General features: G+C 38.0%; 1 protein-coding gene across 6 annotated transcripts in view; it reads right to left on the reverse strand.

Annotated features, from left to right (window-relative positions):
- Positions 1-22,361, reverse strand: part of LOC121167276 (lipoma-preferred partner) — a 688,035-nt gene that overhangs the window by 104,621 nt on the left and 561,053 nt on the right. For all 6 annotated transcript variants that reach the window (XM_040996717.1, XM_040996718.1, XM_040996716.1 and 3 more), the window contains one exon: positions 15,033-15,202. In XM_040996717.1, the coding sequence (XP_040852651.1) occupies positions 15,033-15,202 (170 nt within the window). The remainder of the gene's footprint in view (positions 1-15,032; positions 15,203-22,361) is intronic.

Here is a 22,361-nt window from a genome sequence, read left to right on the forward strand (position 1 = left end):
TGCCAAGTCTCCCTTGATGGTGATGCTCGTCTCCCGTACACGCAGGACAGGACACAGCATGCCCTTGCCTCCGCTGCTGGTTCACCACAGCCTGAACTGTTTCTCACAGTGCTATTTGTCTGCATGTCTGCCACTCCCCACTCATTCAAGGTCCCTGGGAGCCTGGGCTGGCTGAGTTTCATCCTGCTTTGGAATCCTTCTCAGCACAAGCCCAAACCTTTGCACACAGAAGGTGCTTATACAATGTATCTTAAAACATGCAGTTTTTCCTTCAGTTAAAAGTACTCAAGAGGCAACTGTTGAAACGCTCACTTTTCTCAAATCAATGGAGACAGAAATCCTGTACATTTCCTGAGCTCTCCTCTGCAAGAACTCGGAAACACCCTGAAGCAGTATCTGACAATCCAATTTCACCAACACAATATTCGTTTTATTTTACTTTGAACTTAATTAATAGTAGTGCTTAACCTGCCACCTCTTGATTGTACTGGCAGTTTGGTGAGGTTTATTGAGCCAAGCATGAGGAGTTAATTCCAAAAAAGACTTTGACCAAAAAAAGCACTTTAATGAAGAAAACACATTATTATTCTAGCAGCTTTGCTGGCATGACCTGCAGACACTGCCCAGCCAGACTCATGCCAGTCTGGCTTCCGGTCTTCTGTACCAATTACTCAGTGATGGGATAGGAACATGCAATAACACTGAAAAGCATTTTTTTCTCTGATCTTAAAAATGAGGTGCGATCTGGCTGATAACATGTATATGTAAGGGAAAAAAAGCCTTGGAGCTGCACATTGTTTTAGACGTTACTAGGGTCCAGTTGAATACTTAACAAAATTCTTCACTAGTCTTAATATATGCTATATAACTATGTACATTTTATGTCCAGAAACACAGGGCATTCTAATCTCCATTCCATTAGTGAATACTAGTAGCATACTATCAACCTGCGGCCAAAAACTATGGATTTGTATTATCTTTAAAATTATATCAAAGCCCCCAACAACAGAATTTGTGAATGGGGCTGTTGGTAGATAATTGGGCTTAGCTGAAGTCAAGGAGAGAGAACCTCATGCTGCCACAAATGCTCATGTAAGACAGGGCACCCGAGAGCTCCTTCCCCCTCAGTCATGTGAAGACAGTGTCATGGTGAGCATTTGTAAATGAAGAAGAGGGTCTTCATCGGACTCCCACCATGCTGACTGCATTGTGCTGGCCTCCACAATCTGGAGACAAGGAAAGTCAAATGCTATAACTACCTTATCTGTAGCACTCTGTAATGGCAGTCACACTGACTCATACATCCATTTGAACAAATGTGCTAACTATTATACAGAATGGGAGGGATTACTTTAGGCACAATTTTGGGAAATGTGGTGTAAAGTTTGGAAATGAGTCAGGGGGTAAAAAAAAAAAGACCCTAAATCAACAGAAAGGATAAGCTTGCTCTTAAGGTAGTCTCTATATTTATGAGGGTTATTTATTAATATAAAGCAGAAATGTCAAAGGATAACAACAAAGGTAAAAATTTTAAATACAAGTATATGCAAAGGCTCTAAGAACACAGAAAAGGCAGTGCTTGTTTTCAGTGGCCAGAGTACCAGGAAGGATTCTGAGAACAGGAGCACCCAGACAGGGACCTGTAATAATGAGGCTTGCAGGGTTTTCTTTTTGAAGGCCCTATCTGATGACAGGCCATCTGTTCACATGAATTTATTTAAGAGTAAGGTAAACCGAAGATTTAGCATCCAGGAGCTTGGACTTCGGCTCTTATTCTAAATTAATTCCTCATGTTCCAAAGCCCTAGGTTTTCTTCTCTCTCTTACAATTTATTTATGTACTGGAAAGGCAGAATGACAGGCAGAAGAGTGAGAGCAAGAGCCTGAGTGAACCATTTACTATCTGTTGCTTCACTGCCCACATGATTACAACAGTCATGGCTGGACCAGGCTGCAGCCAGATCCCAACTGGGCCATTTTCTGCTGCTTTCTAAGGCCCCATTGGAGGGAGCTATATCAGAAGTATGGGGTAGCTAAGGCTTGAACCGGGCACTGACACGGGATGTAGATTTCCCAAACAGCAGATAAGCCAGATGTGTAACACACTTTCCCTAGGTTTCTAAGTTTATTAATTTGTACAAAACATTAATCATAGTCTTACTCATCCACTTGGGGTAGAGCAAAAATGAACATGGGGCACTGGTAGAAAAATAAGATAAAATAAGATTTATCTTATGATGCAATAGTATAGGCCTCCTCTTTCAGGAAGACTTAATGGTTGAGCTCCTCTATTTCCCCCAAATGCTCCTGAGGCTCCAGCACATTTATTACTTTAGTGGGGAACTATTTGTGTATATCTTATGCTTTATAACAGAATTCTAGATTCTTTGCCTAAACTAGAGTAATGATTATATCATTCATTATATATTCACTCTGGCAGAGACAACATTTCAGAAGGTTTGGTTTTATTTAACTATCACATCCCATGAGCTCCGTTAATATAAAGTGCCTCAAATATTTTTAAGCATTATGAAAGAGCCAAAAATAACTACTGCATAAGATGTCTACATGCTTTAAAAAATAATCGATCTAATTTGGAAAGTTATCACATATGTGAGGATTTAACTTTCAAGTTGCTTGAACATTCTCCATGTATCTACTTGGTTGTAAGGTTTCATGCAAGTCCAGCCATTCTCTCGGAATCTGATTTTGTGAGTGTAAGGATATCTTATTCTGTGATGTGCTACCACACACCAGCCCCTTGTCACTGTGTTTTTACAGCAAGCCCCTGCCTTGCAGCAATGATGACATCAGCCTTGGCTGCCAACCTCTTACTGTGCAATGTGAGCAAAACAAGAGATTCAGGAAGAAGAAGACTTGACTGACTGACTTTTAAGGAAGCCCTAGCTGTGACAGAAGATAATCCCACTCTATTTAAAAGCCATCAGAATCTCAGAGAACTTCCACTCACATTCCCTGGCGATTTTTATATGCAAGTCAGGTAGGTGTGCTTGACCTTGAGTGTGTCAGCTCTTAGGTAATTCTATGGCTGGAAGCTAGACAGCTGGCTTCACTCACACTTCTTTCTCTTCCTTCTTTTCTATTTACATTTTTGTAATGTCTCAGCTCATAGGCTTCTAGAGCCAAGTTCTCCCCGTTTTCTTCTTCTAATACACAGACTCTCAAGTCCAAGGTGCGCCAAAGGACAAGCCAATGGTATGTGAACCAGAGACTGGGAGGAAACTTTGGCGTAAAATGGCTCATCCTTGACTCCCCTTTATCTATAAAATTAGCATCAGGCTCAATTATTGTGATAAGCTCTACAGGAAAGACAAAGATGAACAAAACATGAGCCTGGTCCTCTCTCCAACACATTTTCTTTTATCGGGTTCAAGTCAGTAACGGAATATGTCAAGGACACTAATGACTTTAGAGTACAGCTGCAGTGAGGTTAAACATGAGAGAGGTGGAAACCACCTTCCATATTCAAGATAGGCCACAACTAGACAGGGAAGTTCCAGGAAAACCTGTTGTTTGAAATTTATTTTCAGGGTGGTGGTGGTGGAGAAGAAGAAAGGAAGAGTAAAAGAGAAAGAGGGAGATGGTGGGAGATAGAAAGATTAATTAGGAGCTAGGGCAGAAGTAGAAACATCTCCAACATGAACGTGCTGAAGAACTCTGTTTCCCACCCCACCCTCAAGAGCCTTAAAAAGAGGTAAAGCTCCCATTCCCTTATGTAGAAAGCTTGTGGAAGGATCTAGAATGTCAGTTGCTGCATGGGGATTTCAGGGAGATCCCAAAGCAGGTACCTTCTGACATCTTTTGGGAAAAGTAAGTTTCCTATGTCTCATGACTTTTAATACCTCACACTCCCTTGAACTCTTAAAGCAGCCGAGTGCAGGTACATTCCAGAGAGTCAATGCTGACCCATAAATGTTGTCTGGGGATTCCAACAGAATGTGCTGCTCTGTAACTTCACATCACCCTGAGTCTTGCTCAGCAATTCCCTATCTGAATCCTCTTTTAAGCATGTGGCTATGTGATATAAGAAACAGTAGCTTTATTCTGGACATGGAGAAACTGAAACTAAAAGAAATGGGTGAATAAGGAATACTACTGGGAGAAACGGAGTGAACAGCTAGTCATGATCAAACTGACTCACTTGAGTTGAAATTCCGTATTATTTTATAATTTGCTGCCTCTCACCAAGCTCCTAAGTAAAAGATCAGCTTACCTAGGAACCTAGAATGTATTTTCAACTTATTTTGAAGATTGATTTTATAGCATCACATGATAGACAATCTTTTTCTTCTGGGGATACAGCAAAATTTAGTAATCCTGCTAACAAAGAGCCCACGGTGTAGCTAGGTAATTATCGCTCCTTTATCTGTTGAGAGATATAAGATAAATAGGAAAGAAAATGAAGAATAGACTCCTTCCTTATTTTCTTTCCATCCTTTTATCTCTAAAGTAGGAAGTTTACTGAACCACTGCCAACAATTCACTCAGCCTAATGAAGTGTATAAGTAATGGGATTAAATAATCTTAAACCATTATTACAGTGGCCTGATGCTGACATTCATCCAAACTCTGGCAAACATCGAGGGGTGAGTTCATGCTTGATTTAAAAATAAACAAACTAGGGCAGTGAGAAGGTTCTAGCATAAAATTTCAGAGGTATTTAACCTGGAAATCTGAGAGCCTTCATTCTGGAGAGGACTGAAGCAAACACTGTCCTATTTCTACACTCTCCAACCAAAATTTCCAAAATCCCACATTTTTTAGGGCTGTCTCTATGGACCCACAGCCACAGAAGGGTGTCCCAAAGCAAGCAGCATTTGAAGGCGCACCATCAAGGACCACAGTTTCTATTCTCACCACTGCCATTAATAAACCATGTAACCTCAGGCAAATCAGTCTGTATCCTTGGGCTCTATCCTTCTCAGTGATAAAATATTACTGAATTTCGAAGGATCCCTGTAGTACTTACAGAATATTCTTATTCTATGACAAGGGAAGTTAACACAGTTTGGGATAGGATCTTGGAGGGAAAGTTTAGGTTCTCCTAGGCTTTCTGTTGTTGTCGGCAATTATTTTCAGGTCTGTCTCACTTTGTCTGCCACTCTGCCTTGCCTTGGCGCCTGTGGGGGATGTGGTCAGCAGTTACCAAGATTTGCCAAGGGCTGGGGGCTGTTTGGGGGAAAAGGCTGAGTAAATACCATTAGGAAGGACAGTGCAGTAACTACCCATCCTCCCACTGGAAACACTGATGTAGAATAACAGGGTGATAATGAGAATGCTCGTAAAAAGGAGAGAAGCTTTCCAAAGCATATTAATCCCCAAATTATCTTGCTCTTGAGTAATTACTCTTACAAAATTTGATAGCATTCTTCATTTAGATCATTTACTCTATTAAAGTATTACCTAAGTATTTTTATTATTTTTGTTATTGTGGCTTCTGTCTAAGGTTTTTTTTTTCCCCCTGTTTTATTTTCTAAACCCTAAACTTATCAGTTTTTTTTTGGCAAGCTCACTAAACTTTCGCTATTCTAATACTTTAGCTCTGTTTTGGGCCTTCTTGGTGAATAATCATATTAGTTGCAAATATTTATACAACTAGCCTTAGAATTTGGAGTAAAAATTGCTCAAAAAACACAAATGATACAGTGCCATCGTTTACAATTAAGCAATGCTTTAGGCAAACAATAGTGTTTGCTGTTTAAAGAAATATACTAAACCTAAAGAAATGCCTAGATATGATACACAGAGATTTGAAATAGCAGCTGCCTCTGTACTGGAATTTGGGGACTACAATCTGGGCGTAGAAATCAAGATTTTGACTGAATTTCTTGTGTATTATTTCTTGAATAGGATAATGGGTTTATGAACTTTGTTCATATTATGTTTTATATCTTTCCATGTGTTAAAAGTATTACATAATAAGTTGAAAATGCACAAAGACACATATATGTCACTTTTTTTGCTTTCAAATTTCTAACACAAAGGCTAGAGTGCTGAGAACAATATTCAATACATCAGCTGTCCACACCCAGATTAATAGGTAGGGTGGCTCACAGATTTTTATTATCCTACTAAATATACCTTGTTCATTCTTCAACTTTACTTATGGCTTGTTTGTGTAATTACAATATTTTTTTGTTTATAAATAAGAATATGTGGGACATTTTATTAAATGCAATGCTTTTTTTAAAGATATATATATATTTTTAATTGGCAAGGTAGAAATACAGAAAGGAGGAGAGCCAATCCAAAGTCAGGAGCCTCCTCTGGGTCTCCCACGTGGGTGCAGGGTCCCAAGCAATTGGGCCGTCCTCGACTGATTTCCCAGGCCACAAGCAGGGAGCTGGATGGGAAGCGGGGCAACCAGGACCCAAACCAGCGTCCATATGAGATCCTGGCGTGTTCAAGATGAGGACTTCAGTCACTAGACCATATCATCAGACCCAAATGCAATGCTTTTCTTTTCAATATAAGATGCCAATTTTTAAAATTTGATGTATCAGTGAAAATGCATCAAAAGATTACAAATAATCTAACAATGTCAGACTACTCTGGAATGTTTTGTTATGTGATATTCAACTTACTAATATTTCACTTAGAATTTCTGCATCTGTGACAGTGAGATTAGCACAGAGTGCTCTTTCTGCTACAATCTGGGATAAATATTACTATCAGGTTCATACTAGCTTTACAAAGTGAATTAGGAAAGTTATCTTCTGTTGCTATGCCTAAAAGCTGAAATAGCACAAGAAGCATTCGTTCTCCCAACATCAGAAAAATTCCATGAGTGACATTTCCTGAGTCTCAGGAAGCAGTTCTGACTTTCATTCATGTTTATGAGATTATTCATGTTTTCCCTGTGAATTTTAGATTTGCCCAAAAAATCACGTTTACATAAAATTTTAAATATAATGATATAAAAATATCACATATGCCCATGTTGAGCTTCTTTTCCATTTGTAATTTTCTGTAATTTTGTTTCTGCTATTCCTTCTTGATTATCTTCAACATAACTTTATTTCACTTTTCCAAAGAATTGTCTCCAGGATCTAAGAATTCCAGTATTTTAAAATTTGTCATCTCTTTTTGTTTTAACACAACCCTTTTTTCTTCTGGTTGCCTTTTATCATAATTTTCTAGCTACATAAAGTTAATTTTCTTGCTGTAATTAATGGCACTCGTATTGGAATTCCACTGTGGTCACAATCCATCACAAACATGCAGGGTTACTGACATCACTACTTTCTGAGAATTTTTTAAACAAAAGAGTACATTTATTTATTGTCTTATACACTTCTTATTTTACTGTACTGCTATGTGTAACTTTAGCAGTCCAACTTAGAAAGTGTCTACTACCTTTTATATTTTGATGTGATATCTACTTTTCTAAATCAACCTTGGAGACTTACAGAATCTTGGCTCACATAAATCATCACATATTGATTAGATATATCTTACTTCTATTACTTACTCCTATAGTCAATTTGAGATAAAGAAAAAATGTGCTAGAGTTTTGTAAGGAATGACTTTATCACTTGCAATTTATATTTTATCAATATGTCTGTGCTACATTTTTAGTGTAATGACACTGAAGGAAGCTCAAGGCTTCTCCTCAGGGGAGCAATGACATGAATTAATGACAATCGTGTTGTTTGGTCCATTGGGTAGTTCTGTCCTTCAATTACACCTTTTTATTTTTCATTTTTAAAATTATTTACTTGTTTTATTATTCCATGATACAATCCTATAGTTCTGGGTTTCCCTTAATTGTAAATTTTAATTAATATTTTAAATAAGATAAATAGGAACTGGCCTTGTGGCATTGCCTGTATAGCTGCCATCTGTAGAGCCAGCATTCATATGGGTGCTGGTTCAAGTTCTGGCTACTCTGCTTCCTATCTGGCTTCATGCTAATACACCTGGGAAAGCAGTGGGGGACTATCTAAAGTCCACCATGTGAGAGATTCAGAAGAAGCTTCAGAATCCAGGCTTCCACCTGGCTCCTGGTCTAGCCCTGTATGTTGCAGCCACTTGACGTGTGAATCAGCAACTGGAGATCTCTCTCTCTCTCTCTTTTTCCTCTGTGTCTGCCCTTTTTAATGCTGCCTTTCAAATAAAAATAAATAAATCTCTTTTGAAGTCTGGTTTTCTTTAGGTTTAAACTATTACATCTTTTTAATACTTACTGATTTATATTATTAATATCATGGGGTAGACATTTGATCTACTTGTTAAATTGTTGCTTGGAATACTTGCTTCCTATGTTGGAATCTGTGGTTTGAGTCCCTGATCTGCTCCTTGTGACCTGCTTCCAGCATACCCTGGGAAGCACTGGGTGATGATCCAAGTACTAAGTCCCTTCTATCCACTTGGGAACACTGAATAGCATTCCAGGTCCCTGGCAAGGTCCTCACTACTTGGGGAATGAACTATTAGATGGTATATCAATTTTTTATCCTAATAGAATGTATAGATGCCCCGCCTCCCCTTGCAGCACCAAAAACCTGCCCTTATTTCTTAACTACTAGTTTTCTGGCTCCTTATTTTTATCAACAATTGATTTGCTCTAAAATTTTTGCATACTTTATCTGAATAACTTATTTTCCCTTTGCAATATTTCTTTGAGTAATGTTTCAGAATTTTCATATAGGTGCTATATGAGGGAATTTCATGAAAACTGTACAACATGAAAAAATACATATAAATTTCAATTTTTAAACTGATACAGGTTTACCTTTTGATGACATTTTCCACAAACTTTCTGTAATATTCTGGACATTTTTTAATGTTTCCAAAATATTTTTTAAAAGGCTAGTTCTGTAGAAGGCAATGGTTGACTATTCTATTGCAAAAATTACTAATTAGTACTTATGGAATGATCTCATGGTGTGTGTGTGTGTGTGTGTGTGTGTGTGTGTGTGTGTGTGTGACCACATGTATATAAACGTATGGTTAAATTTATTTATTTATATCCACACCACAGTTATAGAGAAACACAGAAGCGATATTTGGAAAAATGGCAATTCCTACCATATTTTCATTGAAGAAATGCATATCTTTCCCCTTAAATTTCTAATTTTTCTTTAACGAGCATTTAATACTGAAAATCTTACAGTATTCTTTTGCAAATGAATTACAGCCTCAAGAAAGATTATATTGAGCTCAATATTTGTCTGAAATATCTAAATATAAGCAGAAAGACATATCTGCCAAATTGAGATTTTGGTTTAATTAATTTAAAAAACCCTGACCTTAGGAGAGAGATGGTAATAGAGAAAAAGAGAAAGCAGTAAGGAAAAAGGAAACCTAGCAACAACAAATGAGATTCCCAGTGCTTTGTGTTGGATAAATAGACAAAGCTAGACTAGGAATTCAAAGGTCAGGGTCAGGTCCTAGCACTGTGCCCCATGAACTGAGCACACTGACATTTTCCGAAGCTCAGTTTTCAGCTACTGAGAATGAAGGCAAAAATAATTGCACCTTAATTTCTCTTGGTTGTTAGAGGATGAGATTCTGGAAGCATGTAAAGCACCAGTTGAAATAGTGAAGAAGTGTTCATTATTGTTATTATTTTTAATATTAAGAAAAGGTTTTGCCTTATAATCTGAGGTATGTTAAGAAGAACTAGAAATAAACTCGGGCTTATGTTTTGTTTTTGTGACTTTTTCTTCTATAAATTTATCCTTTCAGCGAGTACTGGAATGGATCGGGTTTGGTGCTTATCAATTCATTTCTTGGAAATAAAAATAAAAAGTCTGCAGTTAGCGCTGACTATAAACATGGGCGGAGGGCAGCAGACAGTATCCTCATGCCTTTAGCCACTTGAACATTAGTTGTAGGATAGTAGCCATGACTCAGTAACACTGGAACTGTTCCTAGAGGAACTGTCCTGGGTCTGTTTTCCACATGAAGAAATTTAATAGGACTAATATGTGCTCCAACCCCTCCCCTGCTTCTATTCTACAAGACTAACCAATATGGCAACATCAAGAAAAGATCTTTAGGAACATGTTAAAGTATAAAATGCTGAATGAATGGAAGAGGGAGCTCCAACAGCTGTTCCTAGTAGCTGGCAAGGGTTTACTCCTCAAGGGCATGCTTGGCAAATTATTCTGTATCTTCAACTTTTTCTTTAAGTCTTTCTTGGGAGAGTTTTGGTGAGATGATATAACACCAGGAATAAATTCTATGTATAAGAAAGAAAGAGTCAGAGGCAGACACGCAGGCAATGGCAACAGATGAGCACTACGTACAGATGTGAGCACGGAGGTAAGCAATCAAAAAACAGAAGCACTAAAGTTTATGTGGATTTTTCAAGTTCAGTCCAAACTCTAAGTTTCTTTTCCAATACCCAAACAAGGCACTGGTTATAACTGCTCTTAAAACATTTTATTAGGAGGAACTGAGTGTATAAAAAGGCAGCTTTCCCGCAGGGGTACAAAACCCTACCTTTTAATGTAGGTGGAAAAGTTAGAATGCTTTAACTGTAGTCATTGAGTGACATAGGGAGCAAAAGGCTAGCGTGTGGGGCACTAATGCACAAGTTCAGGAACCTTAAAGTGTTTAGTCTCCTGTGGAGTTGGCCTCCCATTTCCACAGGTCCCTTAATCACTTGGATTTCAATTCTAATAAAAATGTCTGTACTAACTTCCACTGTTAGAAAGTCAAGATTTGGACTCTGTTCCTTCTGAGTAAGAGCCCTGGTTTAGGAAGGTTCCTTGGCTGCCATTTCATAAACAAACTTATGCTGAGAATTTCTGATGCTCTATGCTTCAAGGTCCAGACTTGATCATGCTAAAAAGAAAACAGCCACTTTTTGCTGAATTTACATTGATGAGGAAGCTTGTTTCGTCAAAGGAAGAAGACCAGATGAGCAGGAGGCATTCCTGCTGCTCTTCAGTGGCACATTGTTGGAAGCAATATGAACCCATGTTTATTTACATCCTCATATTCCTTCTGCATTAACTATCCATTTCAGTCCTTGCATACTACCTATAGTCAGGAAACTTCCCCAAACCTGCAGGGCTTTTATATTGTACCATGTCATGCCAAGTTGGGGGAAAAGCACTGATAATGTTATTAATCAGAAGAAAGCAGTGGTGCTAGTAAATAAAAATACCACTTATTCATTCCTTCTCTTTTGAAGAGAGGAAAGAAATCGATATTTCCCTTTAATAATGATTACAAATGACCTACTCCACATATCACATCACTCTCAATCTTCTCAGTTTTTTCAATCCTATCCTAACAGTGTAAACCAAGCTTTCAAGGGATATATTGCCAAGGTAGGACAAGAGCTCATTGACTTTGGTGATAACTACACAAACTTAAAACAACTATATCATCGATTTATTAAATTATTTCATAATGAACTTAAAGAGAGTTCTTCAATAAAGGATAGTTTGCAGTGTAACACAGAATTTCGTAATGGTTCATGGTTCTACAAATTGGGAAAATCTTTTTAAATAAATCTAATAAGGTAAAACAAATGTCCTACAAGGTATGTTTCACGTGACTTTGCAATAAACATCAAGAAACTTACAATAAAGGATTCTTTCCAAATAAAAATGTCAGTAAGTTATCTACAGGCATGTAATTGTGCAGAACTAAAAGTTTGGAAATGATATATGAGAACTAGCATGCCACACCAATTTTACTTTTTTTTAATTAAAACTATGCATAAGGATTAAGAATTCAATAAACCAAATGAACATGTCCATAATTGCTAGACCACAGTTGAAGACATTGCTGGCATATTTTCCCTCAAAACTATGTAAATATTTAGCTTAAACATGATCTTAAGTTGATTGATGAATAATTTTGGCAGAAACAGTGATTAATTTAATTTCTATTTGGCCGATCTCACAGTGTTAAAAGTGGGGAATCCTTACACAGTGCCCTGGATGCTCAGTGTCAAACGTGGTCAATCCTTATAAGAAACTAATTAATGAAGCTATTTCAATATTCTGAGTACATCAATTAAATGCAATAAGGGCATACAGAATGGCAGAACTGTTGCACTCACTCATTGCTTGGGAAGCCTACAAATTCACTGGAGCACCTAGTTCAAGCACTAGCTACTTCCAACACAGCTTACTGCAGATCTGTACCTTGGAAGCAAACAGTTGCTGCTGCAAGTACCTGAGTCCCTGCTACACGTGTGGATGATCTACACTGAGTTCTATGCCCTCAGCTTTGGTCTGACCCAACCTTCATGGGCATGAGCCAGTGAACAGATGATCTCTGACTCTTTGCCTTTCAAATAAAATGAAAATAGAAGGGGAAAGAGAAACACAATGACTTGTGGCAAGGTATTGGGTTTCCTTTGCTTTGACAGATGTTTCTTATGCATTAGTTTCCATCAGAGTCACAAAACGCAATTTTGCTGTATCACACAGATAGTACTTCCTGTTCTAAGGTCTTTGGTTCTAAGAGACACATGCCATTTCTCAGGCTCCCTTAACACAAACTTCATCTCAAAATCTACTTGTTTTCTTCCATCCACGCTCACCCCAGGCTTTCCCGTCCTCTTTGTGTAATATATTAGACTTCTGACAATTCAGAAGAAATAAAAGAGCTAACACATTCACTGAGAGCTCGAGAGTTGTGCTGAATTCTGGAATCATTGAAAAAGGGTCTTTGAACAAAGCTTAACTGAATCCTGATATGAATTAAATTGCATTTTAGAGTCATCATGGATAGATATCAGTAAATAAAGACAAATCTTGATTAAAATTTTCTACGAAGAAGAGAAGTCAAAAAGGGTGATTAGAATTCACTCAGCTCTTCTTAGTACGGGGACAAGCATAGTACAACAGTAACACAAGCCAAAGCAGAAGGAGCTAGCAATATTGAAGAACCACAGAGCTCCTGGGCCTGGAACACATATCAAAACAGTCCACATGCTGTAAAGCCTATGTTTCAGTCACACTGAATTTTCTTCAGTCCTGGCATTTACTCAGGAAAGCAAGCAAAGCACTGAAAAATGGGCAAGAGGTTGTCCAAGAGATGCAAATACCTTCCTAAAGCCTAGTGAATTTCGCATTACATGTCCTGTTTCTCACATCCAGATTCAGAAACAGGACATGTAATGTGGACAGGATGTAACAGAACAGGATTCAGAAACCTTATTGAAATTAATCTCAGAATAACATTGATTCTACTGCTATCATCGGGGTAGAACAAGTGTGCTTTGCAAAGACTGCCTCATTTCATCTTAACAAAGCCTTGGAAGGAAAACACTGCAGTCATTCCCATTATATGTAGGAGGACACTGAGGCATCCAAAGATCAAGGCACTTTCCCAAGGAGACAAACCATTATGTTATAGGACTGAGTTCAAACTCATCTTCTCCCTGTGCTGTTCTATTACATCCAAATATGCCTATAGGCTTCGAGCTCAGAAAGGAGACAAAGGGACAAAAGAAGCAGGCAGCCGCAGCTGCCACGGAAGCATTATTAAAGTAGCAAGAACCAACAATGTATTCAAAAAACAGAGGAAAATAGCCCAAGAGATAATGAAAGAACACAGCAGAGTGTGGTTACTTACTGTAAGGAAAATCAACCTTAAAGACCTGTACAAGCCCAGCTGATGTCACTGTCACAGAGCTTGCAGCCACCAGCGATTTGATTCTTGTGGTCCTAAGTCACTGAGAACAATAGTCCCCAGAAGCCATTTCAAAAGGCTGGACATGATCCAGTGTATTTCTGTTTTCAACAAGGCTCATAAAAGTGATATTCAAAATATTCTAATAAATTCTAATTCTAGAAAAATCATATAGCACCCTACAAAACACACATGACATATGAATAAGCCTTGATTCTGAAAATAGTCATAAAATGTAAAAAGTCCTTTTCTTCTTGTCCAGGTTTGCATGTTCTTATTTGTAAGGAAAGTTAGGCAAATGATTTTTTTCCTGCAAATATAACACTGTATGGCTCTACCACAATGGTCTGTAAGTTCCAGTTGTTTTGGGGAAGAAAATGAAATAAACTTGAACCCAAAAAGTGCAATACAACATTCAATCCTATACAGCCTTTATCTTGCACAACCTTCAGATGGGTGCTACAGGCTCTAGCAGTACAATGACTTAGAGCTGTGGGGTCATGGGAAGACTTTGTGGAGGTCAGAAACTTCCTTAATAAACTTGAGCCTTGAAAACCTAGACAATATTGTATGACTTCCAACACCTTATACTCTAGACCTCTTCAATATTGGAATGCCTCAGTATTTACAGCCAATTATGACTCTCATGGGATTGGGAAAAAAGTGCTTTTTTTCATTAACAAGTGTTCAGTTCTGAAAACTTGTCATTCAGGACAACAGGAAACTTATTTTCAAACCCCCTTTTTTTTAAGAAAAAAAAAAGGGAGTAATCAGTCATCAAATCACTCTGTCACTAATAGGTTAACTTGCCTAATGAAAAGCTAAAATAATATGACCAAGAAATTTTTATTGCATAGCTATGTCATTATATATGGTTGTGTTACATAAAACACCCTAATCCATCAGTATTGTGATCATTTCCATTAGTGGTATTTTAGGACAAAGGATTTGACTTTCTAAAACAGAAAACCTGTTCAAGAAGAAACATTTTGGGTAGGTTAGTTATTTACACAGAAAAAGAAAGTGGAATAGCACTGATAAGCTCAGAGAACCTGCTAAATTTCTCTGAAAATAATTGGGTTTCAAATAAATGATAAGCTCTGATAATAAGAGTTGTGACTGAGGTGTTTGAGAAAGCTCCTGCTTCAGGAGGAATATACTAGCTTGAATACACACAAATGTTAAAGGCCACAAACCTTCAGTCCAGCTCAATTTTCTGACTATATAGGAAAAGGGAATACAAAGAGAAAGTTATGATATGCAGCTTTATGCCTCCTCCCCAACACACATATTTCAAGTGGAAGAAGAAATAAAGAGAAGGGCTACATTCTATCTGGAGTGAGTGGCATTTGGTCAAATGAGACATTTTTGCAAAACAAGCAAAAGAAGAACAAACCAGGAACTTACGATGTAGCAAGGCTCGCAGTAAGCTTTCTTTTCCACAGCATAGAAGGGCTGGCCCCGGAGCTTGTTGTTGCAGGTGATGCAGGTAAAACAATCCACATGGAAGACCTGATCCATGGCGGTACATCCTGTACCTTCCCCAACTACATTTTCACCACAACGAGCACAGCGGCCTGTAAGAAAAATGGGGACTGAGTTCAGAATAAAGCAAGGAGCACATCTTCCTTTAATGCATCAGAATGCAAAGGATAGCATGGATTCATCGTGTCAGTTGTTGCAAGGGAACTGTTTTCACTATATCACTGGCACTAGCAAGTCCACTAGTTCAACCAAGCTAGGCTGTAGAAGGCTGGTGATGAATCAGCTGAGAGGATTGTTTTCATGGGCTAATATTCCCTAGAAAGTAATGTAGTAGCACAGAACAGCAGGAATCTAAATGCTGCTCCCATGGGATGCTGCTGTTGCAAGTGCAGGTTTAACCTAATGTGCCACAACACTGGTCCTTCCAATTTTCTTAAATGAGCTCAGTGGACATCTTGGTCACATGTGGACATCAAGCTCTAAACATTCACATGAAGTCATGGCTGATATTATTATCAGTCAGAGTCACTGTGTTCATTACAGCTCTATCTGGCTTCACTTTGGGAATCTTGAGCCAGGGGTCAGATATGTATTTAGCTCTGCTTTTTATTTTCTATTTTTATTTTATTTTATTATATTGAGAAATTCAAACAAGTAATTGTAGGTCACTGGGTATAGCAGTAACAACCCATAGGTTTTAGGGATGGGCATTTGGCCCAGTGGTTAGGATATCACTTAGGGTGCCTACATCCCATATCACACTGTTTGTGTTTGAGCTCTGTTTCCATTTCTGAGTGGAGGTACATGTTAACATGTGCCCTGGGAAGCCACAGGTGATGGTTCAAACAGTTGTGCCCATGAAAAACTGTATCCACAATGGAGACATGGGCAAATTTCTCAGTTCTTGGTTTTTGCCTGATTCAGCCTTGGTAGTGCACCAGGTATGTAGGAGATATGAAAGAAAATTGTATAAATAATTTTTTTAAAAGTTATCTGATAGCTTTGACAGATAAATCATAGTAAACCAAACCTAATACTTCACATAACACAATTGTCTAAAGAGGATTTAAAGGAGGCTGCTTCAGAGAAGTTCTTGAATAATTAAGAATTACATATAATTTAGTGCAAAAAAATTTGAAACCCAAGAATAAAAGAGGTATTTCAAAAAGTTCATAGAAAACATATTCTATGCAATGACTATACACATGAATTTCAAAATGTGTATATACAAAAATAAAGTTATCTCTGATTTCTCCTTTTCCATAAACCTACATCCTCATTTATTTCTATTCATTTCATATTTACAACAACCTGTATTAACTCTGCAGTTATTCTCATCATAAAATGAGGAAAATGAGTCATAAAGCTGTTTTACCTCAACCCCAGCTGTCTAGTGTCAGCATCCTTGCCTTTAGCAACTGTGCAGTACTGCCTGTTGCTAGCTCTGTGTGTAAGAATGGATGCCGATTTGACATTGTGGGAACTATTTCTCAATGAAGACAGCTTTCAGCACTCCATCATAAGGACTGACAGCCATTTCACACATAAACTGGGAAAACTAAAGTGTTTCAACTTGGGGAAAAAAGAGGTATACATAATTACTAATTCTCTCTGGTTATTTGGGGACCTGGAAAATAAAGTTTTATATCTAGTCACAAGACTGGACTGAGTCTTTGAAAAAAAAAAAACCCTAAATTATACAGCGTAAGTTTTTCTCAAAGAAATAGATATCAAGAGCTGAAATACAAACCATCTCTGGAATAGTTAATATTATTATGAAGTCTTGACATCACCCTCTTGAATTTTAATGAACATTTTCTATAGCACTTGTAATCAACGTTGTTTTGGATGTTACAAATTTCTGCCCAAGAGTTAACCTTTACCTCTTTTATTATAATATGCATAAATAAAGCTGCTTTTAAAATTTTGAACCTTCCTTGCTTAACAAAACCAGGTTTTATATAGCCCTGGCTTTTATGATTATCATCACGCAAGCAACTGGTATACTAAAATGCTGACTGGGCTATGCTTCAAACAATAATAAAGTTCTCTGAGATGCATGCCATATTTGACAGCTTTACACTGCAGAAAACATTTTGAAGATAAGGAGCAAGTGATAATTGATCAACCTGATCATTGAGAACATATTGAATTCCTGTGAAATTTATAATTTTACTTTTCAAATAGACAACTGCAGGTCCAGAAAGTGATTTCTTTACTCTTCTTTTCCTTTCTAGATGACACTTAATAGAGTGTCAGGGATAGTACATTTGGAAAAGAAAAAAAAAAATAGAAGCCTGGTTCTGGTTGGGAGTTGCTGACTATCGGCCACATGATCCACTGAGTAGTCATTGGTAGCTATTTTGATTCAAGCATGCATGCCTACAGTATAATAATATCTGGAATCCAGGGTATTGCCCCTACATGATTTATGGAGATTTTTGCTATCTATGAATGAGGATCCTGGACTGAACTTGAATCACTGCTTCAGAGGGAAGAGTCTCAGCTGAGTCCCAAGGAGAGAAACTTTGAAAATGTCAATCATTTAAAAGATACTCAAGTATCCACTCCTTGCCCACACTACAGTTTGCTTCTGTGTGTCATGCAGATCAAAATTAGACAATGTCAGTGACTTTCATGGTCATTCAAAGACTAAATACATCAAAATCACATGACAAAATTGGAAGGAATGCTGCAGAAATATACAATGAAAAAAATCACTTCTGAGAGGGCTCTGAAAAGGTTTGTTGTAGAAACAGGTATTTGTGCCCAAGTTTAAAGGATGGAATTTTGACAGGTAGGGATAGAACTGAGAAAAACATTCTAATTTTCCGAAGAGGAATGAGTGGCTGTGGTTTGCTGAGTCCAAAAACACCGCAGTGGCTTGGGATGGCACAACAAGGTTTTGTCTCCTCTGCTATGAAAGCAGATGGACTGTAGTCCGAAGACACAATCTTCTTTATGTCTTGGAGAACATTCTTCCAGAGTGGGTCAGGCCAATATGCTGGACCCAGACATGACCAGCTTTGCTAACTCCCGTATTTTTCCTATACTTGGGATAAATCCGGGACACCACCCTCAAGGGCAGTCAGTCTGGCACCTTTAAAATCACAAGCACAGAAACAGAGCGAAGAACAAAAAATAAAAATAGCCCTACACTTCAGCAGGACGGAAAAGGTGCCCAAATGTTCCCTTTTTACATTAACCAAAGCCTACAACCATGTGTTTTAGGGAGGAATTAAGACAAAGACATAAAGTAGTGTATCGTTGCTTCTCTTAGTTATACCCGGCATTGTTAAAAGCACACCACAATCCTTCATTTTCCCATCTGGGACAAGGATCTCAGCACTTTTTAAAAGAAAAACCATGGGGCGTTGTCAAAACATGAAGGCATTAGAACGCAAAGACCAATGAGCTGACTCTTTTTACCTTTTTTTGAAAGGCAAAGTTATAGAAAGAGGGAGAGACAAATGTGCACACGTACACACACAAACACACACACACACGCATTCACAGAGAGAAACAGAGAGAGAGAGAGAGATTTTTCCATTTGTTTTATTGCCCAAATGGCCACAGTGGCTTCGACTGGACCAAGCTAAAGCTAGGAGCTTTGTCTGAGTTTCCCATATGGTTTTAGGAGCCAGTGTACTTGAGCCATTCTCTGCAGGTCTCCCAGGTGCTTAGCATGGAGCTGGATTGGAAGTAGAGCAGCTAGGATTCAAATCAGTATTCACATGGGATGCTGCAGCTTCAGCATCAGCCCAAAAGCTAACTTTTAAGACAGGAATCACAAACCAGCAGGTCCAACGTCACAATATGAGACAACTCATAAAAAAAACTTTCTCAGTGAATTAAGACCCTGTACTATGTGTAAAATGAGCTTGCTGCTTGTTATCTGTATTGCTCTAGGTTGACTGAGGAGCCATCCTGGGGTTTTCTTACTGTTTCCTTTTGTCTCTCATTGGCAGCCATGTTGGTAGCATCTTTGAAATTCTTGCTTTATACAGCATGCCTACCACCCATACCAGGCTTCTTAACCTTTCATTTGAAATTGATTTCTGATTATTCTGTAACTTAACTTCTTACAAAGAGAAAGGCTATATGTAGCTTTGAGTGAAGGTTGGAAGGCTGGATGTAATTTGGACCTGTCAGTTTTCAGAAAGCATTAAGTTCAAGGTGACAGTCTAGGTAAATCTATAGGTTGTTCACATAATGAGATATGAATTTTAATTTTTTCCCTCTTTTCATAATGTAAACTTATTTATTTTATAATGTAAAAAGAAATCCTTTATTTAGAAACATGTTCCCATTCATTTCAAGATATTGGTGCAAAAAAAAATTTAGAATAAGCTCCAGAAAGCACAGGAAACAAAGCGAATACAGACAAGATTATATCAAAGCAAGAGGCTTCTTCAGAGCACATGAAACAACCAACAGAGTGAAGAGAAAACCTACACAGCAGAATACTTATCATCTATTTACTTGATAAAGAATTAATATCCAGAATTTATTAAGAACTCAAAAACATCAATATTAAAAACACACCTAGCCCTAAATAAGAAATATAAGCAGGCAACAAAAAATTTACAAACAAACAAAAAACCCAAAGAACCCTGCTCAACACTACTAGCCAACAGGGAAATACAAATGTAAATGACAATTACTACTCAGCCCACCCCAGTCAGAATCACTATTATCAAAAAGGCAAAAAGCCTAATTGTAAAGGAGTGACAAAGAGGGGTAAATGACAAATATCATGAGACTTAATCAGTGCAATGTCTATCTGTATTAAAATGTCAAACTATATCCCATAAATATGTACAACTATAGTTAATTTTAGTATCTGAAAAACTTAATAAAAATGTATTTGCTATACTCACTATACAATTAATCTAACGGCCATAGGTGGTCTCGAACTGGACCAAAAGTGCTATAGCCATCTTTTGAGTGTTGGTGTGATTGAGATAACTTACTGTCATACTTGTATTATTCAGCAATAAAAGTAAAGTGGCAGGGCCAGGCACAGTAGCCTATTGACTAAAGTCATCTTCTTGCACACCCTGGGATCCCGTATGGGTGCTGGTTTATGCACTAGCAGCCCCTCTTCCCATCCAGCTCCCTGCTTGTGGCCTGGGAAAGCAGTCAAGGATGGCCCAAAGCCTTGGGACCCTGTACCCACGTGGGAGACCCAAAGAAGCTCTTGGTTCCTGGCTTCAAATCAGCTTAGCTCCAGCCACTGTGGACATTTGGGGAGTGAATTATCGGATGGAAGATATTCTGCTCTCTTTTCTTTTCTGTATATCTGACTACCCAATAAAAATAAATTAATTTAAAAAATAAAGTGGTAATAAATTCATGCAGACATGAAGCTAGGTCACACGGCTTAATGACCTCATTTCTACTGAATTACAATAAAAAATGTCAGCACAGAAAAAATGAAGATTGTATCTTTAAATATGATAATGAACTGAAGCTCTATTATGACAATTGTCTGACACATCAGCTTTCTCATTCAGCACCTTCTTCAACATATTTTGAAAGGAGTCCTGCTCTAAGTTACACCATGATATTGCACAAAGGTAGTGAGCAGAGTGTAAAGTATTCCCAGAAATGAAGTCTGCTCCTACATAACCTGGAGACACCTACTAGAGCCATCATTGTCCTAAAGAAAGTCTCCATCAAACTTATTCAGAAATTATTTTCCATGGAAAGTATAAAAATAGAATATGTTTTTTTTCCTCTACGTGACAGGCCCACACATGACACTAAAGGTTCTAAGATGATGGCATTTTCTGACTATCAAACCTTCTAATTCATGGGTGTCCTATAGCAATGATGCATGCAGTAACAGTTTGTTTCTTAAATGGCTCACATTTCAGCCAGTGAATCTCAATCTTGCCTATATATTTCAATCTCCCGGAGAATTTCAGAAAATATTGATACCTGGGTTCCTGACATGGAGCTGAATCCATTGGTCTGATGTGGAATACCATATAAATGGTGATAGTTTACTTTGAATTTTTTTTAATTTCTATTTATTTATTTGAAAATCAAGATGATAAAGAGAGGAGAGAGAGCATGAGAGAGTGAGCAGTGCCATCCATAAGTTCACTAGTCTAAATACCCACGCCAGCAGGGCTGGGTTATGCCAAGGCTGGGATACACAAACCTAATCCAGGTAACCCAAACAGGAGACAGGAACTCTGTCTCTTAAGCCGCCTTGCCTCCCAGGGTCCATATCAGCAGGAAACTGGAGGCGAGGGCTGGAGTTGAAAATTGAGTCAGTCCAACTAATCTCATATAGGACATGGATGCCTTAACATGTATCTCAACTGCCAGACTAAACACTTCCCAGGTTATCCTAATGTTGAGCCAAGCTATGCCACTGTGTTTCTGCACTGTTTGGCAGGATAAAAACTGAAAACTATGGTCCAAACAAGTTTCATCTGCATGTAAAAACAGTTTTAAATGTTCAACCATAACTTGGTTGAGAAGAAGAAATTCCCATGGCATTATATTACACATTTTTTTTCAATAGTAAGAATAACATCTACCTATGGAAAACACACACAGAATAGGCAGAATTGTCCCATAATTGATTTTGCTGACATTGAGCTAGAGAAAGCATTGCACTCACATTCCATAGAAGCACTGCCATAGCTTAGGCCACATCTGCGCTGTCTGTGAATTTATTTATTATGGCACTGCTGTATGGCTTTAGACAATATGACACCCACAAGTAATGTCAACTGCTCATCATTTAAGATTAGAGATTACTTATTATATTGTATATCAAACCAAGTAGACATGATTAGAGTGGTTTTAAATAAGGTAGCTGTACCCAACCTTTGATAGTTAATGCCATTTAGTGATGGGAGTCTTGGAGTCCTTGCCATTTCTTAAAAGCTGGACTGTGGGACACATCCAGGTTTGTAAAATCAACTTAGATATTTAATGGTGTTATTTTACATAGTTCCCATAGACATACTTGCAGGTATAATGGGTCCATGGGTGGAAGTGGGAAGGAGGCTACGGATACCTGCTCTCTTCTCTCCTCTTTCCTCCTACAGGTTGTGGGGAACATTAGGCCTTAGGGTCACACAAGACTTGTGAAAGAATTTGGTGTGGCCCTTCCAAAGCAATCACTGGTGGCATACAAAATCCAAAATAAACACATATCAAGCTAAAGTTGATGATTTCATATGGCCTATGAAATAAATCTTTCAGTAATCCTTAGCAGAAAAAAAAATA

Source organism: Ochotona curzoniae, unplaced genomic scaffold (assembly GCF_017591425.1).
Source record: "Ochotona curzoniae isolate NIBS_2020 unplaced genomic scaffold, NIBS_Ocur_1.0 patch359, whole genome shotgun sequence".
Lineage (NCBI taxonomy): Eukaryota > Metazoa > Chordata > Mammalia > Lagomorpha > Ochotonidae > Ochotona > Ochotona curzoniae.